At 45.2% G+C, this 22,676-nt stretch overlaps 2 protein-coding genes across 4 annotated transcripts in view; both read left to right on the top strand.

The window, feature by feature from the left end:
* Positions 1 to 22,676, top strand: part of ablim2 (actin binding LIM protein family member 2) — a 282,951-nt gene that overhangs the window by 104,287 nt on the left and 155,988 nt on the right. For all 3 annotated transcript variants that reach the window (XM_033019316.1, XM_033019307.1, XM_033019299.1), the window contains exon 3: positions 11,283 to 11,466. In XM_033019316.1, coding sequence (XP_032875207.1) covers positions 11,283 to 11,466 — 184 coding nt within the window. The remainder of the gene's footprint in view (positions 1 to 11,282; positions 11,467 to 22,676) is intronic.
* LOC116975100 (importin subunit alpha-3-like) lies at positions 18,005 to 19,552 on the top strand. The gene has a single exon (XM_033023822.1). The coding sequence runs from the start codon at positions 18,005 to 18,007 to the stop codon at positions 19,550 to 19,552; it is 1,548 nt and encodes a 515-aa protein (XP_032879713.1).

Raw genomic sequence — 22,676 nt, 5'->3', positions numbered from 1 at the left:
GATCGTTGACCATTAAATTGTTACATGTTACAATACAATACAATACAATAAAATTTATTTGTCATTTGAACCCCATTGAGGTTCAAACGAAATGTTGTTTCTGCAGTCATACACACAAGAAAGAACCAGGACACAACACAATTTACACAAACATCCATCACAGCGCATCTCCTCCTCGCTGTGATGGAAGGCAAAGACTTATCTCTCCCCTGCACTTCCCATTCCCCTCTTGATGTCAGAGTCAAAGTCAAAGCCCCCGGCGGGCGATGGCAATTGTCCCGCGGCCATCAACGCCGGGCCGGGTGATGCAAGGCCACGCTCCGGGTCTTGTTGTTGGAGCCCCCGGCGGGCGCTAGCAAAGTCCCACCGCCATTCCAAGCCACGCCGGGCGATGATGTAAGGCCCCGCTCCAGGTACTCTTCAACCCCGCAACTTGGGCGGGTGAAGTTGCCGTTGCGGAAGCCCCGAAAAGCGGTCTCCCAGCAGGGACCTGCGGGCTCCCGGTGTCACTGTCCACCAGACCTGCGGTTGGAGCCTCCGAATCCCCGGGTTCGGGGCGCAGCAGCGCGCCACCACCGCTCCTCCCGCTCCGAACTCGGCCAGCTCCACGATGGTGTGTAAGTCCGCAGGCTCTGCGACTGGAGCCCCAGGTTGTTCCTGCTGGAGGCCGCTCCACGGTGCTAGGCCCCAACGACAACGGAGACCCGACAGAGAAAAGGTCGGGTTCTCCGCGCAGGGGATAGATTTTAAAAGTTTCCCCCGCCCCCCACACACATACCCACACACATACAAAAAAATAAAATAAAAACTACATTCAAACGAGACAAAAAACAACAAAAAGACAGACGGACTGCAGAGGCCGCTGCGACGTGAGTCGCGCCGCCCACCGTACCAATTTGTGCCAATTCTGCTGCTTTGTCTTTTGGCAAAGTTACAGACGTGGACTGAGTTAATTGTGAATCCCAGATGGTCCATGGTTGTGGATGGCGTCAACATAGATTTATCTGGATGTAAGACAAAACCCAAGGTTTCAAATAATTGTTTGGTAGCTGATACAGCTGATATAGCCAATTCCAAGGTTTTGCCTACTATTAAGATATCATCAAGATATGCCATGGCAATATGTTTCTGTTTTCTTAATATTGCCAAGGCTGGTTTTAGTATCTTGGTGAATAATCTTGGGGCTGATGTTAAACCATTAGGCAATGCTTTAAACTGCTATAGTTGCCCCATCCAGGTAAATTTCAGGTATCTGCGATGATCCTTTTGAATGGGTACTAAATAGTAAGCATCTTTAAGGTCGATGCTTGCCATGAAGTATCCTTTGGAAATCAGTTGTTTGGCAGTTACAAACGTTTCCATTTTGAAATGTATATACTTAACAAACATATTTAGTGAAGGTAAGTCAATGATGATGCGACGTCCACCATTAAACTGCTATAGTTGCCCCATCCAGGTAAATTTCAGGTATCTGCGATGATCCTTTTGAATGGGTACTAAATAGTAAGCATCTTTAAGGTCGATGCTTGCCATGAAGTATCCTTTGGAAATCAGTTGTTTGGCAGTTACAAACGTTTCCATTTTGAAATGTATATACTTAACAAACATATTTAGTGAAGGTAAGTCAATGATGATGCGACGTCCACCATCTTTTTTAGTTTTAGTGAATATATTTGAGACAAATTTCAAGGGTTCATGTTTGGTTTTTTCAATGATACCCTTTGTAATTAGCCTCACCAGTTCAGCTTGGCCCTCTTGTTTTTCTTTAACTGAGAGGGAAAAGACCCTTTGGGGTGTATGCTGAACTGGTGGCATGTTTTCTTGAGCAAATTCTATTTTGTATCCACGAATGCTGTTGAGTATATATTTGTCATTCGTGATAGACCTCCATGCTTGCACAAACAGGTGTAATCTCCCCCCTGTTAGTATAGAACCCACACTTTTTATATGCTGGTAGGAACCAGACCCACCTACCTCCATGGTTACGGGTGTTTCTTCTGTTTCTTTGTCGGACGATGTGTTGTCTGATGTGTTGCTGGTTGGGGGTGGTGCATTTTCCATGGGATCCGCTCTGGGCCCTGGCCTAAAAAAGACTTCCGGGGGTAATGTGCGGACCCCGAGCTCTCACCAGTCCCATAGGGTTGACGTCGACTGGTGGACGCGGTGGGGTACTGCCGCTTGGGTTTTGTGGCTTTGCTCGTCCCGGGGCCTTCCCTCATGCGGCCAAATGTTTTGGACTCCTCCTCCATGTCCTTTACTTTTTTGGAGAGATCCTTGCCGAAGAGCAGGATTTGTGGCTCTGTGGCCGGCGTTTTGCACAACCCTGCAAATTTCGGGTTGAGGGCAGGCCTTATTATCTTCTTACGGAGGTTGTTGATTTCGAATTGGGTATTGCACAGCAGTGCCAGTGTTTCCTGCTGATTCGTGGTCATTTCCACCCCATCCACGGAACGAGCATAGGAAGTGATGGCTGACGTCAGGAGCCTGAGGATCCGCTGTAGTTCGAGTTCTTGGTTGCGGATATTTGGCCCAACTTGCCCCCAGATTTGGCTATTGACAGCCGGCACGTTGAGCGAGACGCAATTCTCTGGGGCCGATTACAGCTCTAGGGCCTCATTAACCACCTGCTCTTGTAGGGGCTTGAAGGACAGGTAATTAATGCTGGCCGCCAGTTTTGGCTCTAATGGCCGTCCTGCTCGTGGAGCTGCCACGTAGCGGTTGACCACACCCAGCAGCTCTTCCTGGTCCTGTACCCCAAGCGTACTCCCGACATCTTCGGCCAGTGACCCCTCTTCTTGACCAGCCCAGCCCTGGTCGCCAACGCTGCCCTCGGTTGAGGGGGAAGCGATTGCCAGTGCGTTCTGAGGCACTGTGGCGTGAGTGCTTGAACTCCCTTGGCGAGACTGCTCCAGCTCCCGAAGTAAGTCTCGCTGGAGCATTTGCTCCATGAGCCGCTCCATGCGGCTCATGCGGCTGTTTCTGCCCCGCTCGGGCAGTGAGACGTCCCCGTCCGAGGAGTCGGATACCACCGGCCGGTTAATCTTCCGTGCTGATTTACATCCAGCCGGCTGCTCAGGCTGCGCTAGCGGGACTGGGCTCAGTGTCGGGGATGGCGGTTCGCAGGGTGTGCGGTCCTACCGCCTCTTGCCCCCCACTGATGGAACGCTCCTCTGTTGGAGCACGGGGGGCGGACTTCTTGGCTTGCCTTGATTTGCTCATATTCCTGGTGAGACAAAGCAAAGCAACTCTTTTTGGAAAAAAAGACCTCAGAATAAACTTACCTGATGGTCCGTCTTTTTTAAGCTGTAGCGGGAGCGCCTGTACTCCCGTTCGTCGCTGTTGCACTGCGTGAACGCTCATGTCGCGCATGCGTGCTGGACGGGTTCTTCACGTAGTCACTCACGCGACTCCGAAGTAAAATGCTGAGGTGTGGTCAGTGATGCTTGCTGGATCTGTGTTGTTTTTTGAAGTGTGAGTAAGGCTGGGGAAGGTATTAATATCGACCCTCAGAAAGCATGTGATACCCTATGTAAGGGACTGTTTGCAAAATGTGAACTTTAAGCAAGCCTCGCCTGGTGAGTCACAGAGATCTTTATCGCTGAAGTAAAGAGAACAAAACACCGCGAATGGGGGAAGGTTGACCCGGGGATCAATACTTATACTGGGGCACACCCCTAAACCTCGTGACACCCCTAAAACACCGGACCCCTCCCAGAACCGGAGGCATGAAACCAAAAGGGTAGATGAACGAGGCGTTGGACCCGCACATCCACCAACAGAGATTGGGCCTGGAGGAAATCAGCAGACAGCAACGGCTAGGAAACGTTGGCCACCGTAAAGGTCCAGGTAAAATGGCAGGGGCCAAAGATGAGTGGGATCGTGCGAACCGCATATGTCCGTATGGAGCTATCGTTGAGTGCAGTCAGAGAAGGCCCCTGCTTGCCAGAACGAGTGTCGACCCCCGACGGGGATAAAATGCTAACCTCCGCGCCCGCATCAACCAGGAACCGGCGGCCCTAGTGTCAATCCCAAGCGTAGAGGCGATGTTTCAGGATGACCGCTGCAGTGACTACTGGCGGCGGGCCCTGGCATTTCCTAGATACCAGCAGGGCGGGCGGCACCGACGGGCCACGTGACCCCAGCGCTGGTGGTAGTAACACCACTTCCCCTTACCCAGATCATTCAGGGCAGGTGGGGCAGCTGAACTCCCGGTGGATGCAGGGCCTGGTTTCTGGGCCTTCCAAGGCACCACCGACACCGGATCGATTGAGCCACCGCAGCTTGGCCTGCCACAGCTCGTCCACACGCTCTGCTAGCAGGGGGTCTGTGAAATCGTCACCGGCGAGAAGCAGGCGGATGTCGTCCGGCATCTGCTTCAAGAAGGCGTATTCGAAGAGCAGGCAGGGCCGATGACCGTCCGTGAGGGTGAGCATCTCGCTCACGAGCACCGACGGCTTGCCATCGCCGAGGCCGCCCATGTGCATGAGCCGGCTGCGTGGTCCATGCGTGGTCCGCTTTGAGGCCCTCCTGATCCAGCGCGCCGACTACATAGTAGTACCAGTTGTCATCAGCCGTGGTGCATTGAACGTTAAACTGGGCCTCGGCTTGCTGGAACCACACTTGGGGCTGCGATGTCCAGAACATGGGCAGCTCCAGGGAGACAGCGTTCTGCTGGGCTGGATTGTCAGCAACCTTGGGCTGTTGAGGTTGATCGTTGGCTGCAAACATCGTTGAAATCCAAAATGACCAATTTGGTTTGCCGTGGTCACCAATATGGCGGGCGAATAAGCAAGCCATGTGTGGTGAATCAAAGAGATCATTAGTGTAAAAGCAAAGAGAACAACACACGCCCGAATGGGGGAAGGTTGACCCGGGCGGGGTTTGTTATATAAACTAGGGCACAACCCTATACATCGTGACAACTCCTTCCCGCCAATACCCAGTCATGTGAACCTACCCCCGACTGCCGAGGGTTCGCATAGTAAGTGGCCTAACCACCGGGTGGCGCCACAACTATGTGGAATTGAAGATTATCCTTTTGTAAAAGGACGTTCAGCTCTGCAAAAGCGTAATGCTATGGAAAATGCCTTGAAATGTAAGGAATTACAATGTCATCCAAAAAGGATGAAACTGAACACTTGTCAAGTTGTGAAAAGTCAGAAACAGTGAATGTCCAAGGAGACTTGTAGTTTGTGCATACAGACTATTAAATATACAGTGTAATCAAAAGGCTAATGTATTGTGGTCTTTCAACGAGAAAGTTAAAGAAACTAAAGGATACAAATGTTATACTAGACGCTGGTTTTCCAAATTAGGTCATAAGTGATAGGACTGGAATTAGGCCATTTGGCCACATCAAGTCTACTCCACCATTCAATCATTCACTCCTAACCCCATTATTCTGCCTTCTCCTCATAACCCCTGACACCCGTACTAATCAAAAATCTATCTCAGCCTTAAAAATATCCATTGACTTGGCCTCCACTGCCTTCTGTGCAAATATCCTCTCCACATCCACTCTATTCAAGCCTTTCACTATTCTGTATGTTTCAATGAGGTCCCCACTCATTCTTCTAAACTCCAGCGAGTACAGGCCCAGTGTCGTCAAACATTCATCATATGTTAACCCACACGTTTCTGGGAACATTCTTGTAAACCTCCTCTGGATTCGCTTCAGAGCGTGAACATCCTGAGATACAGTGCCCAAAATTGCTCACAATACTCCAAATGCAGCCTGATCAGCGCCTTATAGAGCCTCAGCATTACATCCCTGTTTTTGTATTCTAGCTCTCATAATATAAATGGTACCATTGTGTTTCCCTTCCTTACTACTGATTCAACTTGCAAATTAACTTTTTGGGAAATCCTGCACAAGCATTCCCAAGTCCCTTTGCACCTCTGATTTCAGGATTCTTTCCCCATTTGTTTGACTAATCTTCTTGAATTTTTTGAAGAGGTTACTAGGGAAATTGACGAGAGTAAAGCAGTGGATGTTGTCTATATGGACTTTAGTAAGGCCTTTGACAAGGTTCCTCATGGAAGGTTGGTTAAGAAGGTTCAACTGTTGGGTATAAATGCAGGAGTAGCAAGATGGATTCAACAGTGGCTGAATGGGAGACGCCAGAGGGTAATGGTGGATGGCTGTTTGTCGGGTTGGAGGCAGGTGACTAGTGGGGTGCCTCAGGGATCTGTGTTGGGTCCTTTGTTGTTTGTCATGTACATCAATGATCTGGATGAAGGTGTGGTAAATTGGATTAGTAAGTATGCAGATGATACCAAGATAGGGGGTGTTGTGGATAATGAAGAGGATTTCCAAAGTCTACAGAGTGATTTAGGCCATTTGGAAGAATGGGCTGAAAGATGGCAGATGGAGTTTAATGCTGATAAATGTGAGGTGCTACACCTTGGCAGGACAAATCAAAATAGGACGTACATGGTAAATGGTGGGGAATTGAAGAATGCAGTTGAACAGAGGGATCTGGGAATAACCGTGCATAGTTCCTTGAAGGTGGAATCTCATATAGACAGGGTGGTAAAGAAAGCTTTTGGTATGCTAGCCTTTATAAATCAGAGCATTGAGTATAGAAGCTGGGATGTAATGTTAAAATTATACAAGGCATTGGTGAGACCAAATCTGGAGTATGGTGTACAATTTTGGTCGCCCAATTATAGGAAGGATGTCAACAAAATAGAGAGAGTACAGAGGAGATTTACTAGAATGTTGCCTGGGTTTCAACAACTAAATTACAGAGAAAGGTTGAATAAGTTAGGTCTTTATTCTCTGGAGCGCAGAAGGTTAAGGGGGGGACTTGATAGAGGTCTTTAAAATGATGAGAGGGATAGACAGAGTTGATGTGGACAAGCTTTTCCCTTTGAGAATAGGGAAGATTCAAACAAGAGGACATGACTTCAGAATTAAGGGACAGAAGTTTAGGGGTAACATGAGGGGGAACTTCTTTACTCAGAGAGTGGTAGCGGTGTGGAATGAGCTTCCAGTGGAAGTGGTGGAGGCAGGTTCGTTGGTATCATTTAAAAATAAATTGGATAGGCATATGGATGAGAAGGGAATGGAGGGTTATGGTATGAGAGCAGGCAGGTGGGACTAAGGGAAAATAATTGTCCGGCATGGACTTGTAGGGCCGAGATGGCCTGTTTCCGTGCTGTAATTGTTATATGGTTACAGTGGCTTACAAAAGTATTCATACCCCTTGAACTTTTCCACATTTTGTCACGTTACAACCACAAACGTAAATGTATTTTATTGGGATTTTATGTGATAGACCAACACAAAGTGGTGCATAATTGTGAAGTGGAAGGAAAATGATACATGGTTTTCAAATTTTTTTACAAATAAAAAACTGAAAAGTGTGGCGTGCAAAAGTATTCAGCCCCCCTGAGTCAATACTTTGTAGAACCACCTTTCGCTGCAATTACAGCTGCAAGTCTTTTGGGGTATGTCTCTACAAGCTTTGCACATCTAGAGACTGAAATTTTTGCCCATTCTTCTTTGCAAAATAGCTCAAGCTCAGTCAGATTGGATGGAGAGCGTCTGTGAACAGCAATTTTCAAGTCTTGCCAGAGATTCTCAATTGGATTTGGGTCTGGACTTTGACTGGGCCATTCTAACACATGAATATGCTTTAATCAAAACCATTCCATTGTAGCTCTGGCTGTATGTTTAGGGTCGTTGTCCTGCTGGAAGGTGAACCTCCGCCCCAGTCTCAAGTCTTTTGCAGACTCTAACAGGTTTTCTTCCAAGATTGCCCTGTATTTGGCTCCATCCATCTTCCCATCAACTCTGACCAGCTTCCCTGTCCCTGCTGAAGAAAAGCATCCCCACAGCATGATGCTGCCACCACCATGTTTCACAGTGGGGATGGTGTGTTCAGGGTGATGTGCAATGTTAGTTTTCCGCCACACATAGCGTTTTGCATTTAGGCCAAAAACTTCAATTTTGGTCTCATCTGACCAGAGCACCTTCCTCCACATGTTTGCTGTGTCCCCCACATGGCTTGTGGCAAACTGCAAACGGGACTTCTTATGGCTATTTTTCAACAATGGGTTTCTTCTTGCCACTCTTCCATAAAGGCCCGATTTGTGGAGTGCACGACTAATAGTTGTCCTGTGGACAGATTCTCCCACCTGAGCTGTGGATCTCTGCAGCTCCTCCAGAGTTACCTTGGCTGCTTCTCTGATCAATGCTCTCCTTGCCCGGCCTGTCAGTTTAGGTGGACGGCCATGTCTTGGTAGGTTTGCAGTTATGCCATGCTCTTTCCATTTTCGGATGATGGATTGAACAGTGCTCCGTGAGATGTTCAAAGCTTGGGATATTTTTTTATAACCTAACCCTGCTTTAAACGGCTCCACAACTTTATCCCTGACCTGTCTGGTGTGTTCCTTGGGCTTCATGATGCTGTTTATTCACTAATGTTCTCTAACAAACCTCTGAAGCCTTCACAGAACAGCTGTATTTATACTGAGATTAGATTACACACAAGTGGACTCTATTTACTAATTAGGTGACTTCTGAAGGTTGCACTGGATTTTATTTAGGGGTATCAGAGTAAAGGGGGCTGAATACTTTTGCACGCCACACTTTTCAGTTTTTTATCTGTAAAAAAATTTGAAAACCATATATCATTTTCCTTCCACTTCACAATTATGCGCCACTTTGTGTTGGTCTATCACATAAAATCCCAATAAAATACATTTACGATTGTGGTTGTAACGTGACAAAATGTGGAACAGTACAAGGGGTGTGAATACTTTTGCAAGCCACTGTATATGGTTATATTTAGAAAATAGTCTACATATTTATTCCTACTACCAAAATGCATGACTCCCCATTTTGCTACACATATTGACTTCCATGTGCAATTTTTAACAGCATGTATTTGGAACAAATTATTGATTGCTTCTATTTGTTTTTGGAGCCGAGGACATAATTTTTGGAACTTTGGTGTGTTTGGTCTAGAAATTAGGACCAGTCTTTGGAGAAGGAATGTTAGGAAATAATGTGCATAACTTTAAGTCACCTGAGAGCGTTATGGGCCTGTCCCACTTACGCGATTTTTTCGACAACTGCACGCACCCGTCATAGGTCATTACAGGTCGCCGAAATCCAGCGGCGACCAGAACAAGATACGACTGTATGGTCGTGAGTAGTCTCCTCAGTTGCCCAAAGAGTCGTAGCGTCTTTCTGGTCGCCGCTGAATTTTCAACATGTTGAAAATTTTCGCCGACCTGCAACAACCTATGACGGGTGACGGCAGTCGCCGAAAAAGTCGCATGTGGAACAGACCCATTATTGTAAAAGAGAAATTAACTCCTTGATGATGTTTTGAAGTAGGGCATGAGTGATGGGTGGTTTTTTTCGGGACAGGACCTCCCTTGCCATCCTGTATCTATTTATCTATTTTTATCTATTTTTTATCCATGAAATGTGATCTTATATTTTTCTCTGACCTCTTTGCGGCATCTTTGCAGAACGCTGGCACTATCAGCTTCCTTTCAGAGAGTTTTGTGAAATGTATAAAATATTCAGGATGGAGTTAATTACATTAATAATGCAGTTAATGAGTACTTCCGACCGAAAATTAACTGTAAAGCCTGTCTTAATAGCACTTGGTTATTTACACATGTGAAACATAGAACCATAGAAACATAGAAAATAGGTGCAGGAGTAGGCCATTCGGCCCTTCGAGCCTGCACCGCCATTCAATATGATAATGGCTGATCATCCAAATCAATATCCCATACCTGCCTTCTCTCCATACCCCCTGATCCCTTTAGCCACAAGGGCCACATCTAACTCCCTCTTAAATCCAGCCAATGAACTGGCCTCAACTACCTTCTGTGGCAGGGAATTCCACTTTTTTGCAAATATAATTTTATGTATTTTAATTAAAGAAGAAATGCTTACTATGCAGTGCATGTTGGAGTGCAAGGTCAAGGGCCTGTCCCACTTTCACGAGGTAATTCACAAGTTCTCCCAAGTTTTTCCCTTGATTCAAACTCGCAGAATGTTCGTAACGAGTCCCTAGCAGGTCATAGGTATTCGTAGATATATTGTTGCGGCTCGTTATACTCGCCGTAGGTACTCGTGGCATCAGATAAGTCAGTACGCTTTTTCCTGCCCGATAAAAAATGTCCACGAGTAAAAAAATGGTCGGGATGAAAGAAATTGCAACTTTTTACTCGTAAGGAGTGCATCGAAATAGTCGTGGGAATTCGCAGACATACTTGTAGGAGTTCGTAGGAGTTTGTGAACATAGTCGTGGAAGGTCGTAGAAGTTTGTAGATTACCACGATCTTGATTTTTTTTTAGGTCCTTTAAACTCGACAGAGGTTTTGAATTAAGTCGTGAAATTGGGACAGGCCCTAAATGCATTTTATTGCGTTTTCTCTCAATCATTGTGAAAATGGGATTGTAGTAACAAGTTTGCTGTAATCCTGTTTTAAGTGGGAAACTGTTTACACGTTATAGCAGACCGAAGTGTTACTATCATCTGCTGTACAATTTAATTCTTGTTTAATTTTATCTCCATTGTAACCAAGTGAAATTCCGTCCTCTGATTTATAGGAGCTGATGTCTTGTTCACTTTGTGTAAAATTTATCACTGCTGACTTCTGCTTAGTTTAGTTTAGTTTCGAGATACAGCGTGGAAACAGGCCCTTTCGGTCCACCGGGTTTGCGCCGACCAGCGATCCCCGCACATTTACACTACCCTATACCCACTAGGGACAATTTTTACATTTATCAAGCCATATAACCTACGTCTTTGTGTGGGAGGAAACCGAAGATCTTGGAGAAAACCCACGCAGGTCACGGGGAGAACGTACAAACTCCGTACAGACAGCACCCGTAGTCAGGATCGAACCCCGGTCTCTGGCACTGCAAACGCTGTAAGGCAGCAACTCTACCCCTGCTCCACCATGCACTGTTTGTGTAATAAGTGTAGGAAAGAATTGTACAATGCTCGTTTAAACCGATAGATAGATACAAAATGCTGGAGTAACTTCTCAAGTGTCTCGACCCATGACGTCACCCATTCCTTCTCTCCAGAGATGCTGCCCGTCCCGCTGAGTTACTCCGGCATTTTGTGTCTAAAACTATTTTCCGTCAGATTTCATTCCGAGTGCCGGCCATCTTTCTGTTGGAAATTAATCTTGCTCACTTGTAACATGCTATAACACAAGGAAATAAAAGGTCAGTAACGAATATATAAGCCTGAAGGTCAAACTTAAGTTGATCTTTTTGTGTGTTTTTTTTCTCTCTGCAGAATGTGGATCTGATTTAGCTGAGGGTGGATTTTTTGTCAGGCAAGGAGAGTACATCTGCACTTCTGACTATCAGAAACTGTATGGAACACGGTGCTTCAGTTGCAGTGAATTTATAGAGGGCGAAGTGGTTTCTGCTCTGGGGAAAACATATCATCCAAATTGCTTCGTTTGTGCTGTCTGCAGGTAAGAAAATTATCTCTCATAGATTTATATAAATGCTGAGGCCTATTGGGCGAAAGGTTTAGGTTTGTAGCCATTAAATACAAGAATATGTCACTCATGCCCCTTCTGTCTACTCTTTCAAATTTATTACAATCTGATTGTAGCCTCATTCTCCCATTGCCATCTACTTGTGCTAATCATCACCATCTTGCATATCATGACTCTGCTACCACTGTTTTGCAAGGTTGATGTCCTATTTTATAACAGTGGCCCCAAGCTCTAGATGCTCCGTGTGGAATATTACTCCACTGAAGCTCTGCAAATCTGAGGATTTTTATAGTTTGCCAGAGGTATTGAGATGCACTAGCTCCGGATCTTTGCTCGTTGGGGACTTGGAGAAAGTCCTGTGATTTGAATATCTGATGAGGTTGTCCGACCTTTGAGACAATCGTCTGAAGAGGGGAGAATGACACAATGGGGTGGATAGGTGTCTTCATGGTTGTCTCGCATTCAATGTTTGTGTGCTCAACTGGATCTCATACAAACATCGAAAAATAGAAAATAGGTGCAGGATTAGGTCATTCGGCCCTTCGACCCAGCACCACCATTCAATATGATCATGGCTGATCATCCAAAATCAATAGGTAGACAAAAATGCAGGAGGAACTCAGCGGGTGAGGCAGCATCTATGGAGCGAAAGGAATAGGTGACGTCAATACCTCATTCCTGCTTTTTCCCCATATCCCTTGATTCCGTTATACCTAAGAGTTATATCAAACTCTCTCTTGAATCTCATACCTAGTCGGATTGTATGCCTAGATTCAGATTAATTTGTGAAGAAAGTACTTTAAGTCCTATAAAGGAAGAATCCCTGACTTGACCTCTGTTACCCCATACCAGATCCTCACCATATTTTCATTGATTTCACTGGATTTGTACAATTCATATGCAGGAAGGCCTATAAATTGTTTAGCTGTCATTATTGGCACTTTCTGCATGCATTATATCTTCTGCAAATTTGTATGTTTACAGTACTATGCATCCATGCATGCAATTGCAGTTTCAATTTGTGGAAGCGATCAATTATTAAACATTGTTTCATGAATTAATATACATTATTATGTGTGTGTGTATATATATATGTGAGCAATATATTTTATATTTGTTGCATAATTCTTCAATAGACCTAATTAAATTGTACGACTGCCTGAAGTGTAAGCACATCCAATAAAAGGCATAAACGTAAAAATATAGCCAACAAGAGGGTGTTGTGGTGAATTACATTATAACATTATGACAACAATTGTCAATCCACAACTTTGTCAGTGTGTAGACTTTGTTCTGGTGGCATCAGGGCTCATTAGGTCTCAGAAACCCAAGTAACTCTGTTATCATGTTCTGCTCTATATGCAAATCCAACAGCTCACACATTGTAAACCAGTTGTTATGCTGAAACTATCTCAGACATTTGTCATGGTTTGGAATTGTGTTTGTTATGTGTGCACGTTCAAATAGGCGGCACGGTGGCACAGCGGTAGAGTTGCTGCCTTACAACGCTTGAGGCACCGGAGACCCGAGTTCCATCCTGACTACAGGTGCTGTCTGTACGGTGTTTGTACATTTTCCCCCCGACCTGCGTGGGTTTTCTCCGATATCTACGATTTCCTTCCACACTCCAAAGACGTACAGGTTTGTAGGTTAATTGACTTGGTATAAGTTTAAATTGTCCCTAGTGTGTGTCGGATAGTGTTAGTGTGCGGGGATCGCTGGTCGGTGCGGACTCGGGGGACCAAAGTGCCTGTTTCCGCGCTGTATTTCTAAACTAAACTAAAAACGATTGGACATCACTCACAATGAAATTTCTCCAAAAATGCGTTGATCATGGTGATGTCAGTGGCCTAATGCTTGGTCTGGTCGTGAAATCAATCCAGATGACTGGATGTTGCCACTGAGTACCAGTCCCATTTAACACATTGTAACACAAATGAGGAACACACACCAGGTAGTGAATAACTTGAAAGAAATTATTATATGGGAATGTGATTCAGTGGCAGTAACGGAAACAGGACAGATAAAGAGAGAGGACTGGGCACGTATATTTTCATACTACATGGTATTCGGAAGAAATTGAGGGTAAAAAATACGAAGACTGTGCAAGTGAAAGATGACATTATGAGTTGGTAAGAGAGAGTTTGACTTTTGAAACATCCAAATTTATTCGGTTGGTTATGAAGTGAAAAGGAAACTATTATGCTGCCGGAGTAATTCTTTAGGGGAGCAAATAGTGAACGAGAGAGATAGGGGGACAAATCCGCTAGGAAATAATAGAAATATAAACAGAAAACTGGGGAAGGAAAAATAAAGTTTCCAGTTGGAGATGCCTCGTCAGAACTGGGAAAGAGAAGTAGAAACGATAATTAGATACGATTAAAGATAATAAGATAAGTTGATCGGGATAGATAGGACAAAGGGAATAACTAATCAGGTAAGAACAAGTCATATTGTAGAGTCAAACAGCACAGAAACAGGCTCTTCAGCCCAACATGCCCGAGCCGACCAAGATGCCCCATCCATGCTGGTCCCACCTGCCTGCATTAGCCCTTATCCCTCTAAACCTATCCTATCCATGTCTAAATGTTTCTCGAACATTGTGATAGTAGGTGCCTCAATTAGATCCTCTGGCAACTCGTTCCATATACTCACCACCCTCTGTGTGAAAATGTTGCCCCTCACGTGTTATTAAATCTTTCTCCCTTCACCTTAAGCCCCTGTCCTCTAGTTCTTGATTCCCTACTTTGGGTAAACGACTCTGTGCATTCACCCTATTTATTACACCTCCATAAGATCACCCCTCAGCCACCTGCACTCCAATGATTAAAGTCCAAACCTACACCTCTTTATGGCTCAGGACCCCAAGTCCCCGCAGCACCTTCATGAATCTTCTCTACATCCTTTCCATCTTAATAATATCCTTCCTCTAATAGAGTGACCAAAACGGAACACAATACTCCAAATGTAGCCTCACTAAAGTCTTGTACGACAGTAACACAACATCTCAGACACTATACTCAATACCCTGAGTGACGAAGGTCGGTGTGGTAAACGTTTTCTTGACTACCCTAACTACCTGTTGCGCCACTTTCAATGAACTATGTATCTTATTTCTAAAAATGTAGTCACTTGACCAAGACTTCCCACCTATGCATTTGATTGTTTTAACCTAGGGCTCTGGTTATCTCTTATTACCATGGTGACAATGAGCCCTTTAGCTTGCTGTAATGCCCCTGTCCCACTGAGGCGATTTTGTTAGGTGACTACAGGCGACTAGGCTGTCGCCACATGGTCTGTCACCTGGGTGTCACCTGTATGGTCTCCTCAGTCTCCCAAAGAGTGGTACTTTTTTTCTGGTCAGCGTTGGATTTTGAAAATTTCAAAACTTTTCGGCAAAAGTCGGGGCCCGTGGGTTTGACACCAACGATCGTAGCCTGACGTAGGTGTGTCATAGGTTGTCGCCAGGATAATATAGGTTGTCGCCGGTGCTGACTTCGGTGAATTCCATTGGCGACTACCTACGTCAACCGGTGACAGGTACCGACGACTGACTTGTCTTACCTTGTCGTAGCTTGTCGCGGGTGGACGTAGGTTGTCGTAGGTGTGGTCGTGGGAGGACGTCCTAATGGTCGTCGGTTGTTGGTAGCTTGCCGTAGCTTGAAGTCGACTAGGAGGTAGGTTGTTGTCGAAGAAATTGTCATAGGGTAGGTCCAGTCGCCGTTTTTTCGGCGACCTGCTACGACTATGACAGTTGCCGGCAGTCACCGATAAAATCGCCTAAGTGGGACAGACCCATAAGTCTCTTGATACCATGGGAGACGTTTAAGAATTTCTCATCTCACAGCAATCAAATGGTTATTGTGTTGTTGTGTTCATTTTATTAGACCACTGAGACCTTGAGCTCAGAACTCTTGCTGAAAATAAAATTGCTGAAGGATTGTTACTTTGCATCTCTATGTAATCATCTAGTGGCGACAGTGGGTCTGCAGCTGCGGCTTGCCTGCAGTCCGTCTGTCTTTCTTCCTTTGTTTTATCATTAATGTTAAATGCATGTTTTAGTCTATTTTTTGTTGTGTATTATGTGGGGGGTGTTAGAAACTTTTTTATCACTTTCTTCAACGGAGTTGCGACTTTGTTCCGTGTTGTATCTCCGTTCGCGCTGCGGCCTAACACCGAGGAGTTGGCAGCCTCCAACTGGAATCGACCTTGAGGGCTCCAGACGCAGAGCCTGTGGACTTACCATCGCAGAGCTGGCTGACTTTCGGAGGCTGTGGTGGCGCTGCGATTGTGGCTGCGACTCGACTTTCGGTGGCTTCGGCTGCGGGCCCTGTGGCCTGTAACATCGGGAGCTCGCAGGTTCCTGGTTGGCGACCGATTTTTCGGGAGCTCCAGCAACAGCAGTTTCGTCCGCCCCGAATCGCAAGGCTGGAATCGGCCCGTTCGCAGGATCTTTCATCGCCCTGCGCCGTTTAAAATCGGCCGCGGCATCTTCCATCGCCCAGCAGGGGCTTCAATATCGGGAGCTTCAATATTTGAGGAAGGACATTCTTCCTATTGAGGTAGTGCAGCGTAGGTTTACAAGGTTAATTCCTGGGATGGCGGGACTGTCATATGCTGAGAGAATGGAGCGGCTGGGCTTGTACACCCTGGAGTTTAGAAGGATAAGAGGGGATCTTATTGAAACATGTAAGATTATTAAGGGTTTGGACACGCTAGAGGCAAGAAACAAGTTCTCAATGTTGGGGGAGTCCAGAACCAGGGGCCACAGTTTAAGAATATGACTGTATGGTAACAAAATTAAGTTCAGTATTTGTTTTTGAATGACAAATATAGAAATTCAATTCAATATTTCCTAATCTCATGAAGATCTGATTTTGGTCTGTTCTTCAGTGTAATTGCCACAGATGGTCTCTCACTACGGCCCTTATTCCAAAATAGTAGAGAATATGCATAAGTTATACAATTTCTTTGTATTCTCAGTAATCTTCAGACCATACCTATAATTGTGGGAAGAAACTACAGATGCTGGTTTAAACCGAAGGTAGACACAAAAAGCTGGAGTAACTCAGCAGATCAGGCAGTATCTCTGGAGAAAAGGAACGGATGACGTTTTGGGTCGTTTTGGGTGACGTTTTGGGTCTGAAGAAGGGTCTCGACCCAAAATGCCACCCATTCCTTTTCTCCAGAGATGCTGCCTAACCCGTTGATCCTATAGCTGTGTATGGCGTGTTTAAACTGAAAGCACTGTCCACTCGTCTGTTATGGGATTGGTGTTTTTAATCTTATTTGCTCATCACAAATAAGGGCTTGTTCATGTAAAAATTAGTTTGTTTTCCCATTGTGCTTTGTAGAAGTTTACCTGTGAGCCCTGTGTGTACAGGGCATACCCATTCTCCCTTTTGCCCTGTACTCCCTTTGATAACATTTGGCCAGCGTGAGAATCAGTAATGACTGCTCTGTCCTGGCAGGTTTTTTTTAAATTTCAAAATAGACTTAATTCAGGTAATAACTATATACAATACATGAACCGTGCAAAAAATTAATCCGACCTTTTCTGAGGTTATACAAAACATTCAATACAGTTTACATACATTGCTCAAATTTCACAAATTTATCCCCCACCCTTGCCACTCATGTGGTCCACTGGTGTGGAATCCCTTCCCTTATTTTGAGGGGCGTCTCCACCCATACCCTGCCCCCCATGTCCAGCAGCAGAAGGACCTTAGACTGTGGTCCTCCCCCACTGAGCCTTGGCGTTAGCTGCACCGAGCGTCCCTCAGCACGTACTCCTGCAGTCTGCAGCAGGCCAGTCGGCAACATTCCCCGACGGTCATCTCGCTCCGCTGGGTGGTCAACAAAGCTTGGGCAGACAAAAGAGCGTTTTTCACCGAGTTGATGATCTAGCAGCACTCGACGTCAGCCTCTGAATGTGTCCCTGGCAACAGTCCGTAAATCACAGGGTCCTCTGGCAAAGATCATGGAGCGGATGATCTTTGCAGCTAGGTTCTTCCCCAAATCTGCCACTTTACCCACTCTCATCCCTCCTTAAGCCAGCCATGTCACCAACATAAAAGCTACAATTCTGACTACTGTCAAGTTTGTTTTATGATATGAACAAGGTGGCAGCATGGATATGTTAAAATAGTTATTAGTCATAAAGATGGAGTACTGACCACATATATTTATGGAGACCTCATTTGAATGTTGAAATTTGATTGGCTGGGGGCTTGAATTGGACAAGTCATAATGCTGACATGATGACACAGTATATATCACTGCGTCCAGTATGCCAGAGGGGGCCTGGTATGTTAACTAACGCTGTTTCTCTGATCCCCATTATAATATTCTCTTAAGGTAGTTTGTAATTCGGATCAGCTCCATTTAAAAAGTTACGATGTGCGGTCCATTCCTGAGCATCAAGGTGAGAAAATACTGGATGAAAGACCTGCAGTCATCGAATCTTTGACTTTTCGGCTGAACGCACCTGTTTATCAAGAAGCAAATGGATATGGCTGATAACAGTAAATTGGATAATCAAAGAATTAAGAACTTCAAGAAGAAAGGGCGAGATCTCGAGACGGTGAGACGACAACAGAATGAGATTGTTGTTGAGCTGAGAAAAATCAAGAGAGATGAACACTACTTAAAGCGGAGGAATGTTCTCGTTGGCAATGAAGAATCTGATCCGGATGGTGATGTCAAACTTCAGAGTGTATCATTAGAAGAAATAATTAGAAATGCAGCGAGTGATAACCAGGAAATTCAGCTCAATGGTGTGCAAGCTGCCAGAGAGTTGATCTCCAGTGAATATGCGCCTTCAATCGGTGATTTAATCACCTCTGGCATTTTGCCACTTCTAATGCATTGCTCGGAACAGGACCAAAATCATCCATTACAGCTGGAAGCAGTGTGGGCTTTGGCAAATATTGCTTATGGTTCTTCAGAGCACACAGAGGCTCTGATTAAATTAAATGCAGTCCCACTCTTGTTAAACCTGCTGAGCTCCCCACATCAGGATATATGTGAGCAAGCACTCTTGGCCTTGGGCAATATCATAGCCGATGGGCCCAAATATAGAGATTATGTCATTAGTTTAGGAGTGATAAAACCTTTACTTGCTTTTGTCAGTTGTTCAGTTCCCCTTGGTCTGCTTCACACAATCACATGGGTCATTGTCAATCTCTGCCGTCAGAAGGATCCTCCGCTGCCAAAGGAAATCGTTCAAGAGATTCTTCCAGCTCTGTGTGTCCTTATTCAGCACAATGATGTTCACACGTTAATAGACTCCGTCTTGGCTTTGTCCTACATAACCGATGCTGAAGATGACCAGATTCAGATCGTTATAGATTCAGGAATTGTTCCTCATTTGGTGCCTCTTTTTGGCCACCAGGAAGTTAATATTCAGACTGCAACATTGCGAGCTGTAGGAAATATAGTGACGGGTACTGATGAACAAGCACAAGTAGTCTTGAACTGCGGAGCCCTTACTTATTTCTCAACATTGTTAACTAATTCCAATGCAAGACTTAGTAAAGATGCTGTATGGTTTCTTTCCAATGTCACTGCTGGCAACCAGCAGCAAGAACAGGCAGTGATCAGTGCCAACCTCATTCCTCTGGTTGTTAACCTAATGGAAAATGGTGACTATGCAACTCAGAAGGAAACTGCTTGGGTCATAGCCAATCTAGCTAATAGTGGCAGAAAAGAACAGATTGATTATCTCATTGAACAAAATGCAATAATTCCATTTTGCAAGCTCCTTACGCTGATGGATCCTCAGATAGTTATAGTAGTGCTGGATGGGTTAAGTAATATCATAAGTACAGCAAATGATAAAACTGAACTGATTGCAAATCAAATTGAAGAATGTGGAGGTTTGCAACTAATTGAGCAGTTACAACTGCATGAAAATGAGGAAATATATAAACTGGCATATGATATCCTTGATCAGTTGACAGCTGAGGACGAGGATAGCTCTTATCTGGTAACAACAAAAATGGAAGATTCCAAACTTCATTTTAATTCAGGCGATCCAGAGAGAGGGTTTCAGATCTAAGGAGGCATCCTCTCTCTGGAGCTATTGAAGATTTCATCAAACTTATTTGGATCTAGTGATGCAGTTAATTGCAGTTGGTTCCACAGTTTATGTTTGGCTTTTCTGAAAATCCTAAGCGGAACAAAACTTTTTCATTCGTATTGTGGTTGTTGTTCACTTTATCAGGAAAGGAAGCTACTGATCAGAGTTGTCCTATGGATGCAGTTTAATGCAAATGTACACAGACATGGTTTCCTTCTGCAACTCGTTTAATAAAGTTCAGTAAAGAAAAATGTAAGTTTATCTTCCTTGGGTTGAATAATTTGATTCCCTCTTTGTTGGTCTTTTTAGAAGTGCAAAAAGTACCCCCACAATTTCCACATCATTCATCCTCTTAATAGGCCTGGCCCACTTAGGCGAATTTTCAGTGGACTGTCAGCGACTGTCAAGTTGCCGGCAGTCGCCTGAAAAACCGGGAACTGGAGCGGCGACTGTCAGAGTGGAACACACAAGCACGCACGCACGCACGCATGCACGCACGCACGCACACACAGAGCAAAGGCAAGCGGGAGAGCGCTGTGTAAAAAATTCCCATGGTGCAAAGCCAAGGTGATACAGACACACACCACGATGAACAGGAAGGTTGGCGCTGTAGTTAAGCAGCTAAAGCACAGTGTACGGTAAGACCTTTAAAAGATGGGGGAGAGGGGGGAAAAGGAGGGAGAAGGAGTGGAGCCAACTTTTAAGAAGCCAGAGATACACGGCTGTGAAGTTTGGCCAACATTTAACATTACCGGTTGGTTCCTTGGTTCTGAAAACTACTGCTTTCACCCAATGAGACAATGAAATTCACCGGTCAGCACCAACTTTAACCTACAAGAACTTCCGAGTATCTTCAACCTCCTGGCAACCCATTAGGACCTCCTCGTGACCCACCTACGGCATGAGAATTCTCGCTATTCTCCATGGCGACTTCATTCTAGTCGCCACTAATTTTTCAACATGTTGAAAAATTCTCAGCGGCCATATTGAGGCCGCGACTAGTTCCCAAAATGTGGGAACTCCTCACAACCATGAAGGGGACTCCCTGGCAACCATCCGCGAACATGCGGCGACCATGTGGCGACTGAAAAATGTCCTGCAGTCGCCTAAAAAGTCGCCTAAGTGGGACAGGCGCATAACTATTGTCAGCCAGCAGTTCTCATCAATCTTGCATAATCCTGATCTTACCAACCTGCTTTGAAGACTGTATGACCGGTCTGTTTGCAGGCTGATGACATTGGATATGAGTGCTTCCAGCCCAGCAGCACCTTGCGATATTGTTCATACACATGGTCTCAGGGTAACTTACATGGAGGAGCCAGGCTCCCTCACAGCCAAACAATCATATTGCATTTCAATTGAAGAGTAGCTGTGTAGGAGAAGAGGTGGCCAGTACCATTAACATAAAATAATGGGTGACAAATGTTCTGAGTTTTGTGGGAAGCTGTCCTTCAATGCTTCCCAAAAACTGATTGCTGGTCTTTGGACTCAGGATCTGACAGGCAGCCTGTGCATCCAGTGTTTGAGTTAGGTTATCAAAGAAAACTCCTATGCATCCCAGTCATGTCGATCCACTCCAAAACATTGCCCATCCATTCCCCCCACACATACTTCCTGGCTACACAAAATTGCTGGGGAAACTCAGCGGGTGCAGCAGCATCTATGGAGCGAAGGAAATAGGCGACGTTTCGGGCCGAAACCCTTCTTCAGACTGGTGGAGGATTGCAGTATCTGTGGCAGGAAATACAGTGTCGAGGATCAAGACTGTAACTATATGTTATTGTCTAACATGGGCAGGACCTACACAGTGAATGGTAGGGCTCTGGGGAGTGTTGTAGAGCAGAGGGATAGAAACATAGAAAATAGATGCAGGAGTAGGCCATTCGGCCCTTCGAGCCTGCACCGCCATTCAATATGATCATGGCTGATCATCTAACTCAGTATCCCGTACCTGCCTTCTCTCCATACCCCCTGATCCCTTTAGCCACAAGGGCCACATCTAACTCCCTGGCTGACTGAGTTAGTCCAGCACTTCATGTTTCACTCAAGATTCCAGCATCTGCTGTTCCTTGTGTCTCCATATCATGCCACTCTTCGGTGTTCTGTGGAAAGCCAGTACAATATAATGTTCAGATTGGTTAGAGCTATTAATGTGGTGGAGAATGTGGGCGGCATGAGCTGTGTAAGGTGGGCCTTAATTATTTACTTTTAACAGTGGTATTTACCTCCAAAACTGGAGGAATTGGCTCCTGGTGTAAATATCAAAGCAAAGGGTGTCGTATGATGACCCAGACGGAAGGCACTTGGAGGATTCATCCCATCAGTTGCGTTTGTCCTCTCATTATTTCCGTAATCTGTCAGAGTGCGGTCCAGCTCAAATTGGAGGAACAGCTGCTCAGATTTCGCTTCGGCAGCTTACAACCCAACGGTATGAATATTTATTTCTCTAACTTCAAGTAACCCTTGCATCCCCTCTCTCTCCGTCCCTCCCCCGCCCTGGTTGTTGTACTAGTTTCACTGTCATCCTGGTGAGTTCCATTGTCTCTATAACTCATTATCACCTAGCCGACAGCCAACAATGGACTGTTTCCTTGAACAGTTACTTTTTTGCATGTCTTTCATTCATTTGCTCTATATCTCTCTATATCACCGTCTATATCTCTTGTTTCACTTTCCCCTGACTCTCAGACTGAAGAAGGGTCTAGACCTGAAACGTCACCTATTCCTTTTCTCCAGAGATGCTGCCTGACCCGCTGAGTTACTCCACCTTCTTGTGTCTTATCTTCGGTTTAAATTAGCATCTGCAGTTCCTTCCTACTCATTATCTTATGAGATGGGTAGATTAATTGGGGAATTCTGTTGTCTGCGTGGTATTGTGAAGGAAACATTAAACTGGAAAGAGTGCCTAGAAGATTTAAGGCCCTGTCCCACTTTCACGACCTAATTCACAACCTTTTTTACTTGTGGACATTTTTCATCATGCTAGAAAAAACGCCCCGACCTACTTGATGCCACGAGTACCTACAACTAGCATCACGGACTGCTACGACCTACCTACGACCTCCTATGACCTCGTGACGACCATGCTGCGAGTATGAGTCAT

This window comes from Amblyraja radiata, chromosome 1, assembly GCF_010909765.2.
Source record: "Amblyraja radiata isolate CabotCenter1 chromosome 1, sAmbRad1.1.pri, whole genome shotgun sequence".
Classification (NCBI taxonomy): domain Eukaryota; kingdom Metazoa; phylum Chordata; class Chondrichthyes; order Rajiformes; family Rajidae; genus Amblyraja; species Amblyraja radiata.
This window is presented reverse-complemented; position numbering and strand designations above follow the sequence as displayed.